General features: G+C 39.7%; 1 protein-coding gene across 2 annotated transcripts in view; it reads left to right on the top strand.

The window, feature by feature from the left end:
* Positions 1-2,375: 2,375 nt before the first annotated feature.
* The window catches only part of MCM10 (minichromosome maintenance 10 replication initiation factor), a 34,212-nt gene continuing 10,106 nt past the window's right edge, over positions 2,376-26,481 (top strand). The window contains exons 1-15 of one of the 2 annotated variants that reach the window (XM_077169402.1): positions 2,376-2,431; positions 4,209-4,293; positions 8,491-8,829; positions 9,607-9,711; positions 9,851-9,988; positions 11,563-11,734; positions 13,805-13,970; positions 15,695-15,862; positions 17,041-17,157; positions 18,882-19,081; positions 20,562-20,662; positions 21,321-21,431; positions 21,522-21,639; positions 23,207-23,435; positions 24,922-25,066. In XM_077169402.1, coding sequence (XP_077025517.1) covers positions 4,287-4,293; positions 8,491-8,829; positions 9,607-9,711; positions 9,851-9,988; positions 11,563-11,734; positions 13,805-13,970; positions 15,695-15,862; positions 17,041-17,157; positions 18,882-19,081; positions 20,562-20,662; positions 21,321-21,431; positions 21,522-21,639; positions 23,207-23,435; positions 24,922-25,066 — 2,116 coding nt within the window. In that variant the 5' untranslated portion in view covers positions 2,376-2,431; positions 4,209-4,286. Of the gene's footprint in view, positions 2,432-4,208; positions 4,294-8,490; positions 8,830-9,606; positions 9,712-9,847; positions 9,989-11,562; positions 11,735-13,804; positions 13,971-15,694; positions 15,863-17,040; positions 17,158-18,881; positions 19,082-20,561; positions 20,663-21,320; positions 21,432-21,521; positions 21,640-23,206; positions 23,436-24,921; positions 25,067-26,481 lie in introns of both variants that reach the window. The other variant, XM_077169401.1, reaches the window with a different exon arrangement.

Here is a 26,481-nt window from a genome sequence, read left to right as displayed (position 1 = left end):
TTTTCCACTCTACTATCTCCCTCTTGTTTTCTGATGCACTTTTAAAAACCCTCCAGGTGATTCTGATGGATGGGAAAGTTTAAGAATGACTGCTATAGAAAGTTGAAAATAATGCCAAAGGCTGCTGGGCTTCACCTCCAGGTTTTCTGAATCAATAGGTCTGGGATGGGGCCCTAGAATTTAATGTTTAACAAGTTCCAAGTGGCACTGATGCTGCTGGTCTAGGGCTCTGACTTTGAAAACCTCTGGTCTAGAGAGTGGGCATTCACCACTTCCTCCTTTAAACCCTCCTTCCTTGACAGCCTGTGCCCACCCCTTACATTGGGAAAACCTTGGGCAAGAATACAAACAGAAGCCCAGATATTACCAATCTTCTTGGAGTTTCACACTGAAACACGGCAGCTGGAGAAGTAGGCTTCAGCCCCTGCAAGTTCTGCTTCTCTTCCCACCCGGGCTTAGTTTTGCACTGAACTTAGGGCCTCTCCCAGGTTTGGGGACCCCCTAGCCTGCTCTCCAAACTCCCTTAACTCCCTGCCCACAACCACCACCAAATAGCTGCCCTTTGACCACCTGTTAGACCTAGGGTCCCACCATTGGAAGGACAATCAAATCATGCTCATTAGAGTAAAAATTATGAGGACAAAGGGAGCCTAGGACCTAGATCTTTGTCTATAAGGGGTTTCCTGAGATCTAGATGGATCCACCCCTGAGCTGTGGGAGTCCTCACCCTAGGGGTGGTGGTGAAGGATAGGGTAGCTACTGCCTAGAGTGGTCCTGCGCTCTGGACCACCGTGGTTGCTCCTGCTTGGCTTCCTTCTTTGGCTCTTATTTACCTCAGATGTTTGTTTCCCCACCAACCTCCAGTGTTCCCTACTTCATGCATTGCCTCAAAATCTACCCAATTGCACACAGCAGAAACCTGAGTCATCTATACCTTTCTCAGTCTTTCTCTCTCTTCCTTTTCCTTGTGTCTTCACATTGAATGAATCCTGAGTCTATTCTCCTGATTCTCAAAATCACCTCCACTTCTCCATTCCCACATGTACCACTGTACCAATTCTAATGGTTTTTGTTTGCTCCCTCACTCAAGGGAGGTTTGAGAGCTTACACTGATACTGTTTCCTACTTCCTGAGTGGAATTGGCTACAAAGAGGACCTAGAAGGCAAGGGGAAGAAAATAATTTCAGAACACTGATTTGAACAGCTAAGAATAAATCTATGGTGAACCCTTACAACTAGATGTGGTGGTGCATTGATACTCCTTTCTTCAGTCTGATGACTATTTCCCTCCCTTACTGTGAATTTTTCATGACTACTTCTCAAAAGTGGTATCGCGCCTATTACTGGATAAATATAATAGGCTCAACTAATAGGGCCGAACTCATAGAGAGCATTACGGCTCCATTAGGACACAGAAAAACCAATACAGAAGTTATCCTGACTTTTCATTTTCTTGTCATCTTAAAGCAGATTCTAATTGTTCTGAAAATAATGGTAGATATAATGGAATGACATAACATCTTGGATGAGATGTCTTATTAATGCGGGAATGCAGAGCCTGAATGTGATGGGGGAAAGAAAGACCTAAAATGGTTATTTGGTCCATCAAAACTTTTCTGCTTTGAATTCTTTGAAATTACGTACAAGCTAAATGTATTTCCAACATTTAGAAACTGTTCTTAGTATTATGTACAAACACTATTTTTAAGATTTAAATAAAGAGATATGAATTTTAACTAAAAAAAAAAAATCTGTGAAAAACATGTTCTCCTGATAAGGTATTCTCAGCCCTGACACCAGAGTGGAGCAGTTTCTCCTGTATCAAACTGGCATCCAGCGCTTCGCTCTATTGATAAGGCGGGAGCCTTAACAGATATTACTTCTCTAAAACCGGGCCCGATTTTGGCCTGTTTTTGAGCCTAAGCATCTGCATTGACAAAGCTAAGCCGAACAGTCAACCGGCTCGTTCAGACTTTTGTGCGATTTCAAAAGCAGGAGAGGTCAGGGGAAAAGTTTCCATACGTGCCCCGCGGGTTAAGTGTAAATACCCAGGCTTCTCTGCGTCACAGAAAGGGAAACCGAGGTCCAGGAGGGACTCGGTCTCACGGTCAGTCGCCGGACCGAGAGAGGAACTGTGGTCGGATACCCCATGGAGGGCCTGTACAGCTGCATTCCCACCTCCCGGCGCCCGGCCCGCTAACACACTGAAAAAAACCGGAAGTCTCCTGGCTCCCTACAAAGAGGGCGCCGTTCACATGGGCCAATCAGATTGCTTGAAGCAAGGGCAGTATTTCTCTCGTTCCCGGAGCTCTGACGTAGCCAATCAATGAGGGCCCCAGACCGGCGTGCGTATGACGTAATGGGTGGGGGTGGGGTCAAGTTGGAGTTTTGGCGGGTTTGGCGGGGAAAAGGGAAGGAGGGCTGGAGCCAGGTAAGGAACGCGGATTCCCGAGGTGTGGAGGGCTCTCGGGCGGAAAGGAAGGGGCCGCCACGCGTGTCTGTGGGCGATTTCAGGGACGCTCTTAGCAGCGTAGGGGCGGGGGGCCCGAAGCGATCAGGAGAACAACAGGAAGAGCGCGGTATTGGGCTGCGCCAGCCGGGGACAGGGGCCGCACTGGAGGCGGGCCTGCCGCGGAGCTCTAGCAGGGTAGCGGCCACGCAGGCGCCGGAAAATGTTATTTCTGAAGGGTGTTACTGAGGTGCCAGCAGTCGGATCGCCGCTCTATTTAATGAGTCTTTTTTTTAAAGAGTGGCCTTTTAAAATGCTTGCCAAGTGCATGCCTGTGGATTCAGCCAATAGTTACAGAGCGTATACCAAGTTCAGAGCTCTCCACGCGTGTTCTCTTGTCCTCACGAAGCTTAAGAGGCTACAGTGCTAACAGATAATAAGTACACAATAGTGGGTCGTCGGCAAAGTAATGGAAACGGTGAGGTGGGGGATATCAAAGACAGGAAAGTCTTAAGAGTTGAAAGGAAAACTGAGACTGAAGGTTGAGGGGCTAGGGCACAGCTTACCAAAGAGCCTGAGGCCTGAACGGCTCAGTGTGTTCCAGAAGTTGGAAGCCTGTTAGTCTGATTGGAGTGTGGAGATGTGGTGGGGGCTCGAAAGGAGTGAGGTGGACTAGTAGAGCAGAGGAGGAGGTAGAAGTAAGCAAGAGAGAGATGATCCATTGCCTCCCAGGCTTTATCAGTTTTATTCCAAGGGCAGATGGGAAATCATTAAAGAGTTTTAATTGAAGGAAAAGTGTAATCTGATTTATGTGCTTATATGATTACTATGCAAAGAAAAGATTGCTGTTGTATGTAGAATAGCTTGCAAGGGAACAAAAAGATTAATAGAGGAAGCTAATGTGGTCTAGGCAAAAGACATGGTGGCTTGAAGCAGGATTTGGTGGTGGAGTCCAAGTGAAGTGGAAGGTTTGGGCAGTATTTGGAGATTGAGCTCATAGTACTTGTTGGGTAGTCCTGGGGTGAGAAGGTGAGGAAGAATACACATGGCCTTTTTTTTATGGGGACGAGGAGGCTTGGTGGGGGCAATAGAAAAGAATAAGACAGTCTGTTCCTAATCCTCAAGATTACAATCTGGCAAATTTACAGTAAATAACACAGTGTGGGACACATGAAGGGACCCATGAAAATGACTGTTGAATAAATAAAACGAAAGCACCAGAATTAATACCTTGACATTGGACTTAACCAAAGTCACATATATCATACAACACATATAAGTTACATAGAAGCCTAGAAAAATTTAAATTTTTTATCTGCAGTTTTAAAAAGAAAGTGGGAAATACACAGAATGATATGAATGCATCTTAATTTGCAACGTCAACTATTTCCCTCTGCACTTTTCTAATGGTGCTGAGTAAGAATCCTGATGTGACTAAGGCTGCAGCTGAGTAGACTAAACAAGGCTGCCATGGGTAATTTAGACATCGAGTGTGTTACAATAAACAGTAGAAGAGCTCACAACATCTCATCCACGTAATCTAGTATCATATAAACTACTCTGTGCCTCAACCAAGTTTCCGCAACTGTTTTTTAAAGACAAGTAAAAAGGAATTGCTCACCTTCAGGGACAGGGGTGAGAAATGGTCAGATGCTGAATAAATTCTGAAGTTAGAGCCCACACGTTGGTTGATGGATTAGATATGGGTTGTGAGGGAAAAAGAGTTGAGGGTGATTTTTCCAATGTTGATTTCACACAGCAAAGATTCTGCACAGCTCACTGCCTGGGCACCGGATCTTCCTCTGAAGCTCCCTGTTTCATCTGTTCTCTTGACAGCATGGATGGTAAGGCCTCACAGTTCTCTCAAATTCCCTTTGCTTGGTGGACAACTACTCTTTCCTCCATGCATTTGTTTATTCTACTTGCAAAATAGTAGAAATAGTTCCTTTACCCTCCAAGTCTTGTCTCTGTTCAGAAGAGCCCTAGCTTCAGTTACTGAATGCTGTTTTAATCAGGTAAGATCTCTTTTTCTGGCAACAGTGACCATCTTTCATATAGCCAGACTATACTGAGCACTTAAAAGGGGGTGTAATCCTCCCAGCAACCTATTTTATACACAGGAAAACAGAGCTGTTCAGGAACTAGCAGATCAAACTGTCAGAGCAGGGATTTGAACCCAGGCAAGTTTGACTTCAGGATTCACATTCGATATTGAAATCTGTCCAAGTGGTTTTCATTTAGCACTGATTTAAATTCTTACAGCCCTTCCTGGTTGTGTTTGTTCTGCATGGATGTGTGCAAAACATTTACCTAGTGAAGAGATGTAGCTCTATTTAACAGAGTTTAGCCTGGAACAGTACAAAGATTATGCTGGCAATGAAGAGAGCTAGCTAATGAAATGCAGTATTTTTTCTGGTTGCATAATTGAGCTCATTGTCTACAACTGCGTTACAGATATTATTGCTCTTGGTTATTATGCTTTACCCTTTAAAAAAAAAAAAGTAAAATCTAATGTTGAAATGCATCACACCATAATATGTGTAAAATTCATTACCCTGTGGGATATGATAGTTGTAGTTTCCTGTTTCCTAAAATCACCAAATTGCCTATACAGCAGTGTATGTAATACACAGTATAACTTTTTACTATGAGATGGACATGCAAATAAGTGGCGGATGGATCCCTGTTCTCTCAGAAATCTGTGTCTAATAAGAAAATCGAGTTGGGTTTCCATCACTTCACAATTTGGTCCAGCATAGACAAAATCAGAAAGCGTAATGGCACTAGGAATACACTACTGAACTCGGTTCCAGCTTATATTTTTAATAGGAGGAGCAAAATAGTAACAAACAAGAAAATATTAAGCAGTTGGTAAGGCAGACTACACTAGAATGCCTTTGTATGTTGCTGGGAACGCTCTGATAGAGAGAGGAAAGTTGGTGATGTAGAAGGAGAGGTAGCGGTCATTGTAGGGTGGCATTCTTGAGAAGTTAAAAGGAATGGGATCCAGGGTATAAATGGAGAAATTGACAATAGAAACTAAAGACACTCCATCCATTGTCAGGAAGGAAAGCTGAGAGTGTGTTCAGATCTGGTGGTGAAAGATGAAGATGCCCCTGCTGATTGCTTTTAAAATATATATATATAAAAGAATCATTAGCTAAGAGTAAAGAGGGAGGAGCAGTAATAGGTTTGAGGAGAAGCGGTGTGAAGGATAAGGAAAAGCAAATGTATTAGGGAAGTATGGAGATTTTCTGGCAGTGTTGAATGCCTATTTGTAATAAGTAGGCATAAATTAGAGTTAAGCCGATCGGCATGGTAGCATGTCTTTCTCCAGTAATGTTCTCCAGCTGGGGCACAGCCATGGAGGAAATGGTTTTTTATATTTAATCAGGGTTAAAAATGTCAGAGAACATGAGGGCACTGGAGAGAAACAGGGGGCATTGAATCTTTAGAAGGCAGTTATTATAACAATGAAGCCTGGTTTCCAAAGTCTGGACCTGAGGGGTAGGGAGTGGTGAATAGTAAAAACACTGTGGAAAGGTCAGTGAGTTGGGCATCTTAATAAAGTTAAAGAAATGCTAGGTGGGAAGAGTGAGTGGGCCAGAAGAATAGAAGGTGGGGATCAGAGTGTGAGATGCTTGAATCAGGATCTCAGAAGTAGCTTGAATCAAGATGTCAGAAGATCTTCACTGTGATGACAAGGAGAGACTGTAGGAGGGGTGGCTAAGGTGGGGGAGAGGACAAGATCGTTGACAGTAAGGAGGTCAGAAAATGGAGTCCAGATTGGATTATACTTATGGATGTTGGAAGTTGCTAAGAACAGCGATAGCAGTAGAGATGGAGAGGAAGACTGGGAATCAGGAGTCAGCAGCAACCAGGAGGGCCTCTTGATGGTCAGTTCTGATGCTGTCAATTGCAAAGAAGAATCAGGGTCCTGAAGTTGATCAACAGATATTTACTGTGTATCTAGGTTACACTAAGCACCATTCTAGACATTGCCATGTGAGATACAGGCAATTAAATAACTTCCACTAAGGAGGGTTGCAGGCTTAGTCAGGTTTCTGTGGTAAGAGCCACTGAGGCAGTAGGGAAACTTGCTGGTCATAGATCCTGGGTTTCAGAGAGCAGATTGTAGGGGTTTGGGAGGAAGGAGGCAGGAAAATGGGTCAGCATAGTACAGAGGAGACAGGTGATTTTTGATAGTGGCTGAGGTAAATAGGGACCAAGGTAAACCAGGGATTAGCTCTGGTACTTTTCATGGAGGAATATGGTTCAAGGTGAAGAGTATAGGGCCACTAGGCAACATTTTTCATCCGCTGCTTCTTTCACCATGTTGTGGGCCAAGACTGTCTCCAGGAGTGTGCTCCCTTAGACAGCCAGGAACGGGGGCTCCCATGCAAGGATGAGCAGTTTCACCTGGAGCACAGCAAGCTGGGGTTGCCTGTTCTCTTCTATCACACATTGGAGTCTAGGAGTCTGATTGATTTTGCAGTTCAAAGTAATCCTTACACAGCATTTGATTCTCAGCCTTAGCCACTTTCCTCAGATTCTGGGCCTTAAGTTTGACTGTTGCTTCTTTTCCCTCTGGTAAGGGAATGTAGATGGTGGAGAAGACATTGGTTTGCTGGTCTAGAGAACTCCGTGCTCAGCCAGGCTCTTCTACTGATGTTGTTTCACCATTTGATCCTGAGCAGTCCCTTACCCTCTCCAAACTTCAGCCCCTATCTTTAAAATGAAGGGAATGGATCAGATAATCCTTAACACTTTTGCTTTAAGTGTCTTTGATTTTACAAAGGAATTATGCCCAAATAGAATTTTTTAAATAAGCAAAGAAAAACTTCGACTGGCCAATAAACGTAACAATCCTGAACCTCACGGGTAATCCAGGAAGCAAATCAAAACTCTGCTATGCTTTTTTAAACCATCCATCAGACTGTCAAAATATTTAAGTGGCGCATCAGATATTGGTGAGGTGGTAGGGAGAAATGGTACTTGCTTACAACAATAGTGGGATTTTCATTACAACCACTTTGAGAACAATTGAGGAATATTTAGTAAAGTTGGAAAATGTACATACCCAAAATCCAACAATTCCACTTCTGATGTATATGCCCAAGAAATTCTTCACATATGTGCAGAAAGGCACGTGCATGATTGCAGCATAATGGGAAAAAGTTGGAAATAGCCTGTTTATATAGAATGGAAATGAACTAGAACTGTGTATGTTTTGATTTGGACTATTCTTACAAGCAATGTTGAGTGAAAACAGGATGCAGAGTTTTACATAAAGTGAAATAATTTATGTAAGTATTTTTTTAAAACTATAATACTAGGTATTGACTATGAATATATATGTATTTATGTAAAACTTTGAAAAGTGGACTGAAATACTATACCAAAAATTATGTTAACAGTTGCAGTGGGGAGTGGAGGCAATGGTACGGTGTTGAGGTGAAACTTGGCATGTTAGACTTTAGCTTATCTGTTAAGTATTATTTAACTTATTATAAGAGGCCAGAAACAAACATAACAGATTAATTCTGGGTAATGGGATATGGATACTTTTTATATTATTTATACTTTTATTTGTTTAAAATATCTATATATATTCTCAAAAAATTATAGCACAAGGAAATGTATACATCTAGGGCTCAAATATATATGTAGTGTGTGTTTTTCATTTATTCCTTTGTTGGTTTAATGTCATGGAAGCTGTAGGCAGGAAATTGTCTCATTAATTGAGGTTACACAGGTCAAAAGAGGTAGCCCAATGCCAGGCCCACAGAAATCACTGAGTGGCTGCTGGCCCCTTTTCCTTAACCTCTTGATCTTTAAGAAGCACATGGGGAGAAGAAATCTAGAAACAAGGAGAGCAATAGATTAATCAGGCAAAATGGTGGGTCTGTAGAATAATTTTGAGAACCATTTTAAAGGGCAAGCTTAACGTTTTACTTGCCTTGCTAGTATTTTTAATAAGCAGTGCTTTCATTTGTTTTTCTCAGGTAGGCTGAATTTCTGTCTTCCTTTTTTTTCCCCAGGGGAGGAAGATGATTTGTCTCTGCTGACTGCACTGCTTGAGGAGAATGAGTCCACCTTGAGGTGCAATTCAGAAGAAGATAACTTCTTGACCCAGGAAAATGGTAAAAGTGATGAATTTGATGAGCTCTTTGATGCTGACGGAGATGGTGAGTCTTACACAGAAGAGGCTGATGATGGAGAAGTAGAAACAACTGAAGACCAAAAGGAAAATTTGGATATTCTCTTTGGAGATCTGGGGGACTTGACAGATGAAGAAGTTTCTACTTTGCAATCAACTAAAAACAGAGTTCCTCCTGCTCCTGCCCCCAGTCAAGAGAAAACTAATCAAGAGTTACAAGGTGCCCTAAAAGGATACTTACCTTCCCTAATTTCTTATGATAAACTAGCAGAAGACTACCCATTGGTCAGTTTTCATGAAAATGGCTGCTGATTCAAGAGGGAGATAAATGACTTTGTGAAAAATTGTATAAGATGGCAGATCCAACAATTATGGCCAGCATTTCAGCAAGCAGAGGCCTCAAATTTTATCAGGATCAGTCTGCTCAAATTGAGCCTCTACAGACTGGCTTTTCATACTTTTCATGCTATTACAGCATAGAGTTATCTTGGGATTTATGTGCATGTGGAGCCAAAGATAAAACTACAAAGCTACTATGATCTCTCTTTGAGCAGGAGACCGCACCTGAACAGCAGCTTAGAAAAGGGTCCTTTCCTTCTTTCTGGCATCTTCTTATTTATATTTTTAAGTTGTAAAATTCATTGGTTGGCTGTTCTGATACAGAAACCAGCATTTATTATATTAGGTGTGATACTCAATTTAGGAAATGTAACAATTTCTGACTCCTAAATGTAAATGTGTATCTATAATATTTGTCAGTAGTTCAAATTCATACCTAGCATAGGTATTAGAGGCTTGATTCCAGTAATTAAAAGTTTATTTCAATAAGGGACTACTTGGAAGTGCAAATATTAATGATGAATTTTGTGTCATTATATTGTGGAGCTCAAGATTAGGGGAAGTGGGGAGGTACCAAAAGTATTTCCAGCATTTCCATTATGTATGTATAACATTTCCTCTGGCCCGTTTCTTAAATCAATGTATTTTTCTTGGTTAGATGAATTAAGGAAGTTGCAAGAGCAAATGAAGTCCTTACAAGAACAGCTAAAAATGGCAACAATAAAACAGCCTGCAAGTCCAGCCCTTCTGCATAAATCTCGAGGTAATAAGACTGTGGTTATGAGAATAGAATTTCTGTTATTAAGAAATTATATTAATACTGCTTCTGCATCCAATACCTGGCACACCACCTCAGTCTCTTTCTGGGGCTTTACTGACTTCCTTTACTTTTAATCAAGTAGATAAGCCTCCACGTTCCCCTCTGAAGGAGAAAAATGTTCAGAGAATTCGGGAGTCTACATGCTTCTCTGCAGAGCTTGATGTCCCTACTTTACCAAAAACCAAGAGGGTGGCTCGGACCCCAAAGCATTCACCTACAGGTGGGGCACTCCAGGCTTCAGTGATTCCTCATTGTTCTGCTTCTTTTTGAAAATACATGTTGGTACTTTACTGTCTTTGTGTGTTTGGTGGGTGGGGTGGGATCTTTCTATAACAGCTCCCCATCAACAAAGATGAATTTCGTAGGAACAGGAGCCATGTCCTATATTGTATACTGTATTCCTGTATCTCAAGGTGCTTAGAAAATCTGTAGGTACAGTTGGATATTTATTGAATAGGTTGAATTGCTAATGGGTTGAACTTTTTTTTAACTCTATAGTCCTATAGTTTTATTTGGACTGTAGTGAGTTTAGTCATTGGATTGAATTCTCATACTGGGGTCTAGAGATTCCATCTGCAGACAGAGATTTCCTAAGATGTGGTTGAATTTTATTAGAAACTAGGCTGTATTAAACTAAAAGGTCCATTCTTTAGAAAAGAGTTCTTTACCAGGAATATAGAATGATACTCAAAATCTTATTTCAGTACAAACAGATATACATACAAGTTAAAAACAAAAGATTTATAAGTATTGGTTTTGTTGTATGCCTCAGTTTTCCCAGGGGAACTTCATTTGAAGACCTGAAACAAAATGATGTAGAGATTACAGTCTTCAAAAAGGCCCCTTTGAACAGCATTGACTGACATGTGTAGAACAGTAAAAACAGCTACAGTCTCTGAGTATTCATATTTTATTTGCAAGAAATTGTATATTCAGTATAGCCACTTATGAATTGCTTAAGCCCCTTAGAACCTTTACCATAGCTAGGGTACTTCATGACGTGGTGCATGAAGTTTGGTTTTGAAGGCTATGGCATGGGTGTGGTTTGCAGATTTAAAATTCTAGGATTATCTTGGCTGTTAGCTTCGGAGCAGTTATCCAAAGTCACTTGGAGGGTAAACAACACAGTCTTTTATAAAAATGAAAGTGATAATTTATTGAGGAAAATATCCAAGCTTTCTGATCTCTAGAGGGATCAAATGCTTCTAAAATATGCAATAGTCAGTAGAACGCTCTCCCTTTTCCCTCAGTAAAATGGAATGGAAAGAAGTAAAATGAAATGAAACAAGAAAGAATGGAGAAAAGAAAATGGAGCTGGTTTTTTGGCTTTTTTTCAGGTTGAATTTGATTTGTGCACAAATCTGTATAAAAATTCATTCCTTTTTCTCCCTATGGAATCTACCACAGTGTTCTGTATATGGTGAATACTTAATGAAAGTCATTGCAAAGAATAACTAATAATGTTTTAGAACTGCACTGTCATACAATAACCACTAGCCACATATAGCTATTTAAAACTTAAATTAAAAATTCATTTTCTCAGAAGCCCAACTCACATTTTAAGTGCTCAGTGGCCACATGTGGTTAGTGGCTACCATATTGGACAGGGCAGATAGAAAATATTTTCATTATCACAAAGTACTTTCAGACCACACTGCAGAGGTTTATGGACTCTCTTTTCTCAAAATTTGGTTATTGCATGCGTTGGTTAAAAAATGAGAAACGATTCTATAAAAACACATCATGTTATGAGAATGATTTTCTTTCCACCTAATTTGTATATGAATTTTCTAGAGCCCAAAATCTCATCTTCAAGGATGGCAAGTGTACTCACCCAACCTCTCCGAACTACTCCTGCAAACAAACCTAATAGGGTGACTGGAGACCGTAGCACAGGGACCCCAGAGAGTTCTGGGCCAGCGGCTCAGGCGGTCTCTGTGGAAGCCTTCTCTGGCCTGAGGCTCAGGTGGGTAACTATAGTAACTACTCTCATCCTTTCGTGCACACCACTAGATGACACGTCTTCTTTTCGGAAGACTGGGTCTTTTAGAAATAATGCAAATGTTCAACAGATCTGTACACCCCAAAAGCTTTTGTATTTGACAAAACTTGGCAATAAGTCCAGCTGCAGGACTAAAATTGACTTTGAAAGTTGCCTATAAAATACATAAGGAAGACATCCATTGTTTCTCTGTGAACAAAATATATATCCATAAAAAGGAAGTGGACAAATAACAGACTGTATATTTAATAATAAATTGACAGAAACAGTGATATAGCCTATCTTTAAATACATAAAAGTATGCAGTTTAACCAGGGTAATAATATTTTATCATTATTGTTAAGAAAATCAACTGTATTTTTTTTTCGTTCCTAACAATCTTTTTAAGCCAAATTTATATTCTTTGCATATATTATGTGGAAAATCAAGGTATTCAGTTAAAGCAGGAATAAATCTTGGAGTTGGTTCAGCTAAAGGCCATATTCACACCCGGGATTTTTAAATCTAAAGGCCATATTTACACCCTGGATTTTTAAATCTCCAATGCTGTAATACTACTCCATTGCAGCTCCGTTATTACTTCTCTTTAAGCCCCTGGCAGACTAGTAGTCCTTACCCAGAGACTAGATTGCTTTCAGGACAGTCCATCTGCATAGCCAAGTGCCACCCGTCTAGAATGCCTAAACCTTGCCAATCCAAACATCACCCAACAAATAAGCTGCTAAGCTCCTAAATGATACATTATTCAGCAGGGGACCAGCAGGTAGTTGCTGACATGCAGAGGTGGAAATATGTTGTGAAGATTCAGTACTCTGAAACACAAGAAGTGCTCGATACCTTGATTATATATGAGACAGATTCTGAGGGATAGGACACAGCAGGTAAAGCTATGGCTCTCAGGAGGGGGTTGCAGGTTCTTTTTCTTCTTTAAGCATGCCCAGCTCCTGAGAAGATGCTGCCTGCCCCAAACATCCCCTACTTGAAATTCCCCATGCTAATGAAAGATAGTACTGATGGGAGTTGGTTGTACATGTGAACTCAGTGGAGGTAAGAAGAGTTTAAACCACTCAGCTGAAGAATCTAAGTAGCCTACAAATTTAGGGGATTGCAGAATTATTTTGAATGACTTTATAGTTGTTATGCCTGAACCTCAGGCCTTTAAGATATTCCAAAGGAAATAATCTTTAGAAATACCTGAATGTAAGGTATTCAGTCACAGGAATCAGGCAAAGAGATTTTCTACACTTATGTCTGCGCTTTGCCTCCCCGTATTCTTCATTGTTCAGACTTAGCTTATGGACTTTCTATTCCTGAAGCAATTGTATTTTGACGGTTTTCTCTTGTCCTTGAATATGTACTATAACCAGACATGGGACATATATTAATATATTAATATTCTGCTAGAGAAAAAAAATTTGCAAATTCACCAATTTTTAGAAGTTATTAAGAACAAGAATATATTAATGAAACTAGAGACAGAACCTTTATTATGTTTGCTTAAAATATTCTGTTAATAGAATAGTAGTAGATCCTGTGAAATTCTTGTAGAAATGATGAAATTTAAATATCTGATTTTTTTTTTTTTTTAACATGGGCAGGCACCGGGAATCGAACCCGGGTCCTCGGGTTTGGCAGGCAAGCATTCTTACCTGCTGAGCCACCATGGCCCGCCCAAATATCTGATTTTTAAATACCAATTTATGGTTTTACAGTAGAGTAAAAAAATGAGGATTTTCAAAAGAATATTAACTAGTATATAAGTAGTATATTATAATTTATAAGAACTTAAAGAACTTTGTAGTCTTTCTTATTTTCTATATAAGCTTCAAGTTTTTAAAGCAAACCTCCCTTTAAAAATTATTTCTGTCTGTCAGCCATAAAAGTATGTGCCTTTTCCACATACTTGCTAAGCCCCCTCCGTGCAGGTACAGTAGAGGATTCTGCCCCATAATATTTCTCCCGTACCATCTAGTACAGTGCAGATAATCTTTTATTTCTTACAATAATAATCTAATTGCTGGTTTCTTGACCTAGGCGGCCTCGAGTGTCCTCCACAGAAATGAACAAGAAAATGATTGGCCGAAAACTGATCAGACTATCTCAAATCAAGGAAAAAATAGCAAGTGAGAACCTGGAAGAAATAGACTGGGTGACATTTGGGGTTATAATGAAGAAAGTCACTCCACAGAGTTCCAACAGTGTAAGCCATTTTATTGATGTCTTAGCTGCTTCACTACAGACTAACATGGGGGACTGTGTTGCTAGTTGACAGCACTGAACCTGTCCATATTTCATTTTGAAATAAATACTAAGTTCCAAAGTTGCCACTTGTCTAGGGCGGTTCTATGTAAAGAATGCCCTATTTAGAGAACATTTCTTTGCACAGGTTTCTTAGGCTTTTCATTGTCCACATCATTCTTATTGCATTTCTCTTGCCATTGCTTTTGGTGATGCAACTGATTGACCCTGAACCCTGTAATCCCTTCTGTGAAGGAGAGAGGGAGGTAACCAAACAACCGTACTCACACATCCTTTGGAAAACTTCACTGCAGAAGTTCTGAATGAGCTGGCCTGTGTGGGAATGTATGGTTTATTTAACTTGATGAATATTACAAGAGATATAAAAGATTTATAAATCCTGGCTGGCTATGGCTTAGAATGAAAAGGTTTTCATAACCTGGCAAGGTTCTAAGACTGAGTTTCCCTTTAACCAGTTATATAACCTCAGGTTATATAACATCAGCTTGACCCTTAATTTTTGTTAAGTCCATTTGCTTATCTATAAAATGAAGAATATGGCTTTGATGGCACTGTGAGTCATTATGCATAATACTGAGTTCTCTGACTTAAACTTTGGCTAACCTTAGCTTTTTGTGAGATCCAACAACAGTGGTTGAGCTTTAGATTACTGGGTCCTTAATATTGTTGAGGTAAATGTGAACAAGTCTGATTTTCATTTGATTAGATTCTTAATTACTTCACAAGTGACTATAATGATATGGAAATAAGAGATGTGAAATGTTATCTGAACTCTTCCGAGAAAGACAGTGTACAAGTCCTTGGGAGAATAATTTTAACACTCAGGGTCTGGTAATAGCTTGCCATCACCTCTAAGCGAACACACTTTAGGATGCCTCTGTGAAAGAGCGTGATTCAAATATTTTTCAAATTATTTTGTTCTTTAAAAATCTCTATAAATGGAAATTGTTTTTATTATAAGTGGCCTGCATTTTGAGTTGCATTTCTTCAGATATTTAATAATACTTTGAAATTTTATAGTTAAACTCAACCAGTTTTCTTTAAATGGTGTTTTTGTTTTTCTTCTAAGTTAAACAAAGATTTAGTAGCATAGATCTTAAATTTCTTTGCTTTAATATTAATAATATAATTTAGCTAGTGATAAATAATAGGCTTATTAAATTGTTTACCTGATATCTACTTATATCAGTAAATTGTTAAGTTGTAGTTCCATTGCTTCCTCTTTTCCTTTTAACAGTGTATGTGTGTATGTGTGTATGTGTATGTGTGTATCTCATTAGAAAGTGCTCTTCTATAAAGGTCTAATTCTCCTCAGACCTGAGACTTTGAGTCTGGTAACAAGCTTACTGCTGGCTTGCTTCACTTTACTTTCATCTCTAAAATGGGATGAAATGGGAAGGGTAGCACTGATCTAGAGAAAGGATTGACTTATAATAATAGACTTTCTGGTGTTTATATATTCAGTGTGGAATATATTTCTAAATTTTTCCATAATGGAACACTTGAGCCATAAATGAAGACATTGTAACCTATTGCTCAAAAAGTATTGAGGGCCATGGTGCCTCACAGGCAGAGTTCTCACCTGCCATGCTGGAGACCTGGGTTCACTTTCCAGTGCCTGCCCATGTTAAAAAAAAGTTATTGAAATAAGAATATTTGTCCTAGGGGAAAACATTCAGCATCTGGCGACTGAATGATCTTCGTGACCTGACACGCTATGTGTCATTGTTTCTGTTTGGAGAAGTGCACAAAGATCTCTGGAAGACTGAGCAAGGTACAGTCATTGGATTGCTCAATGCTAACCCCATGAAACCCAAGGATGGTTCAGAGGAGGTAAGATTCTGCTGCTTTTTGTTCTTGTTGTTGTTCTTACAACTTAGCCAAGTTTTATCAAAAATACGTGTATCAGTCTTCCTCCAGGTAAAGTCATGTTTTTATATTGTTATGTCTCCATCAGTCTGGTTTTCTGTTTGTTTCACCCCCCACCCAGTGATGTTCTGAAATTTGACCTAGTCTATAGTATTTTGTAACAACTTATTTTGTTACATCTTTTAAAATCAGTTCCATGTTTCCAGCAGTTTTTTGAAATCTTATACTCAGATTTCTTTAGATCCTTTTTCCATGAATTTCCATGGTGGCATCAAGAAATTAGAGTACATTAATTAGTAAAACCAAACCTGTAATTTAGAATCAAAGTGAATTTTCCTCTTCTCCAGCAGTATTGGAATTTGGGTACTACCCCTTCATTCTTTAGTAAATTCCAAATGTAAACACAATGTGAATAGCAAGACAGTTTCGCTACCCGGGCCCAACAAGGGATGCTATTTTAGATAAACTATTATTATTATCAGGAGGCGTGAGGGACAAATGATTGCATTTTGTTCCTTACTTTCACCAGAGAATGGCAGTGAAGGTCTGTCTGTTGGTTAGGAATCTGTTTGGCTACAAGTAACAGAAAGACCTCACTACAATGAGTTCAAGTGGGTTGTGTTTTTTACACAGTAGAAGATCTCTATGAGGCAGTAAAGAGTATCAGGGCCAAAGTCTCTGTAAGTCTATTGGTCTTTCCCTCTTGGTAAAGATGACCTTGAAGCTATAGCCATCACTTGTCATTTCAGGGCAGTAAATGAAAAGGAAGGTTGGGCTTGCCTCCTCTCCTGTCATCAGGAGAGCAAAAGCTTTTCCAGGTAGCTTCCCTGCCAACTCCCCTGAGGTCTCATTGGCCAGAACTTAGTGACATGGCCATGACTGGCTGCAAGGAATGCTGGGAAAATAAGGAACAGGATCCATTACCTGAAGCTGAGCACTTCACCAGCCCAAAGAAAATCAGGATTCTGATAGCAAAGAAGGGAAGAATGGATGCTGTGGATAGAGAATGAAATGTGTTTTCCACACTCCCATTCTAAACTTTGTTTTATATACCACTGATTTCAAATTCCTCACTAACTATTTTCATACCCATTGCTGCTACTAAAGGGCCGTAACTCTGCTACACCTCTTCTCTTTTACAGGTGTGCTTATCTATTGATCATCCGCAAAAGATCTTAATTATGGGTGAAGCTCTTGACCTGGGAACCTGTAAAGCAAAGAAGAAGAATGGAGAACCATGTACACAGATAGTTAACTTGGTTGGTTTTGGCCTTGTTAGGATGGTTTCTACCACTAAAAAAAAGAGCTATTTAGAATAAATTGTGGGTGATTTAGCTGTTTATTTCCAGTTTGGGACTAAATCTCCTACTTAACAAGAAGAGTCAAAATAAGAAAATTGAATATAATTTTTAGAGATTATGGGGATTTAATCTTTGGAATAAATTTTTTATTGCCAACTGACTAAGAGGTAGTCAGAAAGATAGAATTTTCATTTGTCCTCAGTTCTTTCTAGTGAAAGAGATTGAATACTAGTGATGAAATACACTGAAAAATTTACTTTAGCCAATATTTTAACTCCATTAGTATTTTCTTAGAGTTCTTTTTTTTTTAAAAAAAAAATACCTTTTTAGGATATAATTCATATACCATATAGCTCAATCTTATAAAATATGCATTTGAAGGAATTTTTAGTATATACACAGAACATTTTCATGGCCCTGAAAAAGAGTCTGTACCTATTAGCAGTCACTTCCAATTCCCCTTTTCCCCCCAGTTCCTGGCAACCACTACCTTCTAGCTCTATGAATTTGTCTGTTCTGGACATTTCATATAACAGTCATACAGTGGACTTATGGTCTTTTGTGTCTGGCTTCTTTGATTTACCACAATGTTTCCAAAGTTCATCCATGTGGTGGCATGTATCAGAGCTTCATTCCTTTTTAGGTTGAATAAAATTCCATTATATGGATATGCCACATTTTGTTTATCTGTTCATCAGTTGATGGACATTTGGATTGTTTCCACATCATTTGGCCTGCTATGAATAATGCTGATATGAGTATTTGTATATGAGATTTTGTGTGAATGTATGTTTTCAATCCCCTTGAGTATATACCTTGGAGTGAAATTGCTGGGTCATATGGTTAATACTCTGTTTAACATTTTGAGGATCTGGCCAAACTGTTTGCTAAAGCTCTGCACCATTTCCAAAGCATCCTCCCAAAGGGTGAGGTTCCAGTTTTTTATACCCTTATTAACGCTTGTTATTGTCTGGGTATTTGTTTATTTGTTTTAAATTATAGTCATCGGCAGTGCAAGGGTAGCTCAATGTTAGAATTCTCACCTGTCATACCAGAGACCCAGGTTTGGTTCCCAGAGCCTGCGCATGTCAAACAAAAAAGTACAGTCATTCTAGTGGGTGAAGTGGCATCTTCTTAGAGCTCTTTGAAAGGAGTACAGTGATAACAGGTTTTGGTTACATCTCTTTGTTTCCCTAATACTTGCCTAATGGATAAACTGATGAACAGGAAATACAAAGAAGAGAGATAATTGGAAAAGAAGTCTCAGAGTGAAGTTCTTGACAGATCTGTAGATAAGAGTGAGATCATTAAAAACCAACTGTCACCATACCTAGGGCTTCACCCAATGGAGCACAGCTGTGTTGTGTCCAAGAGTCAACCTGAGAAACAGCTAGACGAACCATGCTAGAAGATGGCTTTATTTCCCCATTAAAAAGAGAACAAAGGAAAGGAATTGTGTCTACCTTTTTCTTCATCAGAGTAGTGCTTTAAAAGGTCTAAGGAAAGACCTTCTTTTTCTCCCCTTAGTGAATGCTTGAATCTTCACTTTAGGGGTGGTCTTTGTAATAAGCAGGGAGAGCTCTGCCTGTAGAACTGTACTCCATGAGGTAGGGAGAATGGAAGCACATATTCTTGCCTGCCTGGAGTCCATATATTGACACAACTAGCCTTCCTTCTTGCAGAATGACTGTGAATACTGCCAGTACCATGTGCAAGCTCAGTACAGGAAGCTCAGTGCCAAGCGAGCTGACTTACAATCCACCTTCTCTGGAGGCCGGATTCCAAAGAAGTTTGCCCACAGAGGACCCAGCCTGAAGGAACGGCTGTGCCGAGATGGCTTTTACTATGGAGGCATGTCGTCTGCATCCTATGCAGCATCGGTGTAAGACATTCCCGCAACTTCTTTTGAGACAAGTATTTAACTTGTCTTCTTATAAAAATAAATCCAATGACTGTTCTTTTCTGTAACTGTCATAGACTACTTGTGCAGGTTTTATCTATCTTAGCTCACTGTGTAACAGGGTAGATAAGTACCTCTTTTATCCCAGGTAGAAAGGAGAGTGCACAGAGGGAAGGAAATTCCATCCGGAGGTTCTTTTCATAGATGACGAACTCCCTCTCACTTCTAACATGAATATGTGCCTTAGAGTTGAGTAGAAAATGACCATTAAAAGTAGGTTGATCTTAAATGTTAGCATCCTTTAATTAATTTCCTTCCAGATTCATTTGAGTATGATGCAGATCTCTTGGGCACACATCTGGCCTCTCCTTTGGGGGCCTCAGGCTCTTCACAGACCCCTGCAGCAGGCCAGAGGAGGAGGGCCTGCGCCCATGTTTAGAACGCACATCTGAATACGAGTGGAGTGGTGAGGACTTGACACAAGGCGGTCACGGTTGGTCCAAGAACAAAGTATAGATTTTGTTCCAAGACCAACAGGAATTGGGCAAGAGAACTCACTTCCTGTCTATTTTGTAACATCAAGCCCTCTTTTTCTTTGTGTGGGCAGGCATCGGGAATCGAACCTGGGTCTCTAGCATGGAAGATGAGAACTCTGCCTGCTGAGCCGCTGTGGCCAGCCCCATCAAGCCCATTTTTAAAATTTAAAATAGCATCTATTTTTCCCAACTCTAAAAAACAATGCATATACATTATGGGAAAAATAGAATATGCAAATCAGCCAAAAGAAGAAAATAAATACCATCCATAATCCTACCACCTATATAACTGTGAATTCCTTGATACATATTGCTTCTAGGATGTTCCCCCCCCATTGGTAAAACTTTTGGTAATATAAAATGAGATTATACCATACCTATATTTTATGTGGCCTTTCTTTTCACATAAAAAAATTTATCTTTTCCTTGTCCAATAATCATCTGTAATGTTATTTTTAGTGGCTACATAATATTCTTTTTCTCTTTCTGTGGTACTTTACACTGTTCCCTATAGATAACATTAGGGTGATTTCCAGCTTTCAACATTATAAGAAAAACTGAAGTAAATATCCTAAATTTTTGCATAGTATTGAATTATTTCAGATAAATTCCTAGTTGCTTTATCAAAGTTTTGGCATATTTTGTATTTCTATTACCAAATTTCTGCTCCAGACGACTACAGGCATATTTAAGTTTCTGTGATTTTGTCTGCTACTTTCCATTTGTGGCACAGCATATAAACCACAATGCCATAGGACTCCAGCCTCCAGGGCCTCTGGTGGGGCCCTGGGTGGGACCCCAACTTGGAGAAACTCAGACAGTGTGTTGTATTGGAACTGAATCTTTCTGAGCCTTTTCAGCTTCACCGTGGCACTGACACACAGTGACTTTCCTTGGGGTTGGGGGGTCCATTCTTGTCATTTCAGAGCAGCCGCTATTGCTCCTAAGAAGAAGATTCAAACCACTCTGACAAATCTGGTTGTTAAAGGCACAAACCGAATTATCCAGGAAACACAACAAAAACTCGGTAACTTCACTTCTCCAGCTTAAACATGTAGTCTTTAGTATTGGCAATGGTTGCAACTCACATTCTGAATTACAGATATCTACTCATCACCTATTCTTACTGAGTAGTGTGGCCTAAATTAAGGGACTCAAGCCTGGTTGCAGCATATTAAGAAAAAATAGCATAAGTAATCTTAGCTGTGCCTTAGCTTAGTATGTTTGTTCGTTAATTATTTCTTAACATTATCTGGGTCTAACTCTAATGTCCAGTGGTAGAATCAGTAGTATTAGGTCAAACCTAACAACTGTCTTGGGTTAAAACAGGTCTAGATTGAAGAATGTACCTCCACAGTGTGCTCATGGCTTTTTTCCTAAACGGTGGTCAGGACCTAGCTTAACTTCTTTCCCATAGTACATATTCCAGAAATCTTGTATTAAATGACCCAACAGATACTAAATGCTTAGCTTTAGACTCGTACCTGGAAATAAGATGTATTGCCCTTATGGTCTCACTAAGCTGATGTTTGAAGTTGAGGGTTCCTTTCCCTCTTGGCATTCCATCTACTTCATTTACAAATGACTAAATTATAAACATAGAGTTTAAAACATGAGAAGATAAATGATATGGCATCAAGCTGTCTTTGAATTTCAAATCTGAGGCTGATGTTCATATGTGATAGGAATACCACCAAAGACCTTGTCTTGTTCTGAAGAGTTCCGAGGATTGATGGACTTGCCTACATTTGGAGCCAGAAACCTAAAACACCATTTAGCCAAAGACAAGACAGCAGGTATGTCAGCTCGCTCCTTCTGTAGTGTATAGTAGTGACATCCCTTGGCCTCACCAGGAACTGAAAGAAGTCTGTGGGCTTGTGTTTTAGGGGTCTTGGGGAGCCCTAAGCCTGCTATCAAGTCTGTCTCAGCATCGGCCCTCTTGAAGCAACAGAAGCAACAGATGTTGGAGATGAGGAGAAAGAAATCGGAAGAAATACAGAAACAGTAAGAGTAGCAGATATAATAATATTTCATGTTTGGATAACACATCCCAGGAATCAGAATATCTTCAGGAGTTTCAAAAGCATGACTTCAGATTTTGATTAGCTGCATTTTTAACTTTGAAAATTTTTAAATTTTAATATAATCTAATAGCTTCTTAGATGATTTCCAGCATAGACAATATATTTCTAACTTGTGCTAGTGAGGCTTGGGACCAGTGGTTCAATTTTTAGAAACTTACACTAAGGAAATTGAGGAAAAGGAGTAAAATAGGAAGCAGGCTTGTGAAAGGGGGAAGCTTGTGCTGACCTGTTTGACTCACATTTTTTGGTTTTGCCACAATTAGGTTTTTAATTCCAGAACAGAGCCAAAAGTAGATTATCACGTTGTTCAGGTAAATGACAAAGTAAGAGTCATTGTAGAAGAAAAATCAAGTGGAAATGAATGTGAGAGGAGGAATCTCTAAGATTCTTGAATTCAGGTTTTCTGAGTAGTAACAAGAGCTGATGTTTACAGGTTCCTGTCACATAATAAGCACAGTGCCACCACTGCGTGAATACATCCTTACTGTGCCTGAGGCACAGTTTTGTTTGTTGTCCTTGTTTTGTGAATAATGAAACTGAAGGTCAGAGAGCCAGTAAGTGGCAGAGCCTATTTTTAATTCACTTCTCGAGTGTCTAACCATTATGCTGTCCCTGATATTGGCCATTGTTCCATGAGGGAAGTCAGTGATCTCAGGCAGGTCATTGTGAACAGGTGCTGACGAATGTTGGCATTCGTCATGTGCCCCCAGGGGAGGTGAGTCTCTGAATCTTGTGGTATTAGAGAGTGTTGTGGACTAAAATCATTACAGTTTGAAATTTTGCTGTCTAGCAACATATCTCTGGCAGACTTTAATAGGCAAATTTGCCAACTCAGCCTAGAGCATAAAAGAATGGGCATGTGGTGGTGTAAAGCACACTAGCCTCAGGCTTCCTGGTCCTGGTCCTGCTGCACCTGCCTGGTCTATCCTGTGAGCCATGTGGTCTGGGGCCTCCATTTCTCAGTCTGACATGAAGGATTGAACTAGATGGTCCTTAAGGTTTGTTGTTGCTTTTTGATAGCCCTTAAAGCTGCTTATAAAAGAAGCACCATGCAAATTTTCTTCCAAATTGTGTCTCGTGTGTTATCTCTTCTCACTAGGAAAGGGAAAATAAAATATAGGAAGTTAAGTGAGTCCCTAAAGCTCCACAAGCTAATGATGAGGCTGGGAGGTTATAGTCTGTGGCTCATCTTCAGGTCTGTGTCCCATAGAAGATACCACTGGAGAGCCACCTGATGAAAAGCCTAATTCTGAACTGAGAAAGCAGTTCCAGCTCACTCAGTGAAATGTCAATTAACAGAAGAATTAGTGAACTTAATATTGTTCACCAATGTGATTAACCAAGCAAGGCAATTGTGTAACTAACTTGCTGTTGGCTGCTGACCTGTCTGTGGTCTCCCAGTCCACTTAAGTTCTGAAGACACATTTTTCATTTTCATGTCATAAAGGCTTGTTTGCATATTTTGTTTCCTGCATATTTCTTCAAAGATTTCTCCAAAGCTCAAGTCAAGTCAAGAGCCCAGCTGTGCCGTCTTCCTCTCGACAGCCTCCTTTTCAGTCCCCATCGGTAGGTGCCGAATTCCCCAGGCTGGCCAGAACCCCAGCCACGCAGATACCCAAGCTTGGCCGAGGCTACTCTGAAGGAGATGATGTTCTCTTTTTTGATGAATCACCTCCACCACGACCAAAACTGAGTGCTTTGGCAGAAGCCAAAAAGGTAACCAGCATTTACTAACTCTAACATTTGAATTTCCATTCTGTAAGACTGCTGGAGTTTCAAGCTTTCTATACTTATTACCAGGAAAGACAGATGCTGTTATTTATTGATCATGATACTTAGAGTTAAAGGAATTTTAAATGATAATAGTGTCAAACTAATACCATTTATGTAATCCAAGAGAGTTAGCCATTATCTCAACACTGCTCCTTGTCAGGCTGAAGGAAATAACTTAGAAGAACGGTTTGTTTTATATCCGGAGGCACTGCCAATAGAAACAAGTTATTGGAATTGTCGAGATAAAACTAAACTAATGGTTTTTAAACTGGTTTAACACTAGACTCCTTTAAATGAAATATTAGTTTGCAGAGGCACAAATTAGATTATTAGTTACCAGGGAATGGGGAGAGTGGGGAAGGGGAAGTTTTTGCTTAATGAGTATAGAGTATTTATAAATAAAAATTAATAAAAGAATAATTTAAAATTTAAAGAAAATAAATTTTAGGGTGCACGGGTGGTGCAGTGATAGAATGCAACCTTTCATTTGGGACACCCAGGTTTGATTCCTAGACCACGCACCCAAAAAAGGAAAAAAGAAAATAAATGTAATGCAGAAGCCCAATCTGTAGAGAGAGAAAAGCTAAATTGCTCTGGTTGAAGTGGGGGTGGAGGGACTTCCCCACTTGCCCAGCCCTCTAGCCAACTCAGTGGGTAAACTCACTGCCCTCCCCCAACACGTGGGACTTGACTCCCAGAGGTGTTGATCCATCTCATGTGAGCCTCTCTTCTCTTTTTTCTGGTCAGTTGTCGTAGCCAAATTAAGGGTAAAAGGACAGCAATAAGCCAAGGCCTTACCTATAAGAATAGTGATAATTGGTAACAATCATTGCAAGTATCTGTTCATATGACCCCATTCCTGTGACATGCAGATACATGCTATTTACTGTACCTGGTTAAATCCACCCAACTACAATCTTAAAAGATAGGTCATGCTGTCATTTGCATTTTACAAATGGGGAAAGTGAGGCTAAAAAGTGAAATGAGTTGCCTAAGGTTAAAAGCTAATAAGTGGCAGAGCTAGAACTCTAACCTAATTTTGTCTGATTGCAAAATGAATTTCCAAAATAGTTATGTAATCCTTCTAGAGGGCTAGAGGCCATGGAGGTATTCTCATGGGTCTGGACAGAAAAGTCTAAAATGCTCCCCTAGTCTGCCTCTAGTTGGTCTGAGATTGACAGCCCAGCTGAGGTCAGACTGTTCACAGGTAAATACTCTGAGACTTCATTCATTAACATATAGAGCTCTCTCTCATGCTCTTGAAATTTTAATAATTGTGTCACTGATGCTAAGTAATATGAAGACATACTTTGCTAGTTTATATTCATAAAGAGCAGAATTCCCTGGTTAATAACTGGAGGGCGTACAGGGTCCTACGTGCCCATTTTATCCTTAGGTTTTTCTTTTCCCTCTTTACTCCTCTTTCTAGTTAGCTGCTTTAATGAAATTAAAAACCAAAGGCCAAATTCTTATGAAGACAGACCCAAACAGCGTTAAAAGGAAGCAAGTGGACCCTCAGGATGTCCTGGAAGTGAAGGACCGGGTAGAAAAGAACAACACGTTTACTCCTCAAGGTACTGCAAATTTCCAAGTCAGCTATGGGAAAGAAAAATATCTATAAAGGGAATGCTTTAAACCATGGCCAGTGTCCCTGATATCAGAAGTTATTTTACTTTATTTCACCTCCACCTAGAGTACCTCAATACAGTTTCTGTGATCTGGAACTGATTCACTTGTATAACCATAATAAACTGGAATGAAATTGTGCACAATTTGAACACTTGGGGAAAGGGTTGTCCATTGGATCTTTGTATCTATATATTAATATAAAGACATGGAAGAAGTCTGTCCTTGAAAGAAGTAAAATCGGTTTGTTTTAGATTGCCCTACTTTTATTTTTTTTAATTTATTAATTAAAAAATCAAGAAACAAAATAAAACATTAACATACATAATCAGTAATTCACAATATCATCACTTAGTTGCATATTCATCATTTCTTAGAATATTTACATTAATTCAGAAAAAGAAATAAAACGAACACAGGAAAGAAAGAAAGAAAAAAAACGATTATACCTACCATACCCCTTACCCCTCGCTTTCATTGATCACTAGCATTTCAAACTAAATTTATTTTAGCATTTGTTCCCCCTATTATTTATTTTTATTCCATATGTTCTACTCCTTTGTTGACAAGATAGATAAAAGGAGCATCAGACACAAGGTTTTCACAGTCACACAGTAACATTGTGACAACTGTATCATTATTCAATCATCCTCAAGAAACATGGCTACTGGAACACAGCTCTACATTTTCAGGAAGTTCCCTCCAGCCTCTGCATTACATCTTGAGTAACAAGGTGATATCTACTTAATGCATAAGAATAACCTCCAGGATAACCTCTCAACTCTGTTTGGAATCTCTCAGCCATTGACACTTTATCTCATTTCCCTCTTCCCCCTTTTGGTCGAGAAGGTTTTCTCAATCCCTTGATGCTAAGTCTCAGCTCATTCTATGGTTTTTCCTCAATCCCTTGATGCTGAGTCTCAGCTCATTCTAGGATTTCTGTCCTATGTTGCCAGGAAGGTCCACACCCCTGGGAGTCATGTCCCACATAGAGAGGGGTGGGGTAGTGAGACTGCTTGTTGTGTTGGCTGGAGAGAGAGGCCACATCCAAGCAACAAAAGAGACTCTCTTGGGGGTGACTCTTAGGCCTAAATTTTAAGTAGACTTGACCTATCCTGTGTGAGGTTAAGTTTCAAATGAACAAACCCCAAGACGGGGGGCTCAGCCTATAGCTTTGATTGTCCACACTGCTTGTGAGAATATCAAGAATTCAACTTGGGGCCTACTTTTATTTTTAAAACTCTGAAGTTAGCAATGTCATTTTTAAAATTTTTTATGATGCTGTGCAGTACAGGTCATATTTCATTCTTTTTCAATGTGAATATCCCATTATTGCAGTACCATTGGTTGGACTTTTTTAAGC

Source organism: Tamandua tetradactyla, chromosome 7, assembly GCF_023851605.1.
Source record: "Tamandua tetradactyla isolate mTamTet1 chromosome 7, mTamTet1.pri, whole genome shotgun sequence".
NCBI classification, from domain to species: Eukaryota; Metazoa; Chordata; class Mammalia; order Pilosa; family Myrmecophagidae; genus Tamandua; species Tamandua tetradactyla.
Note: the sequence above shows the minus strand (reverse complement) of the source record. Positions and strands in the feature narration are given on the sequence as shown.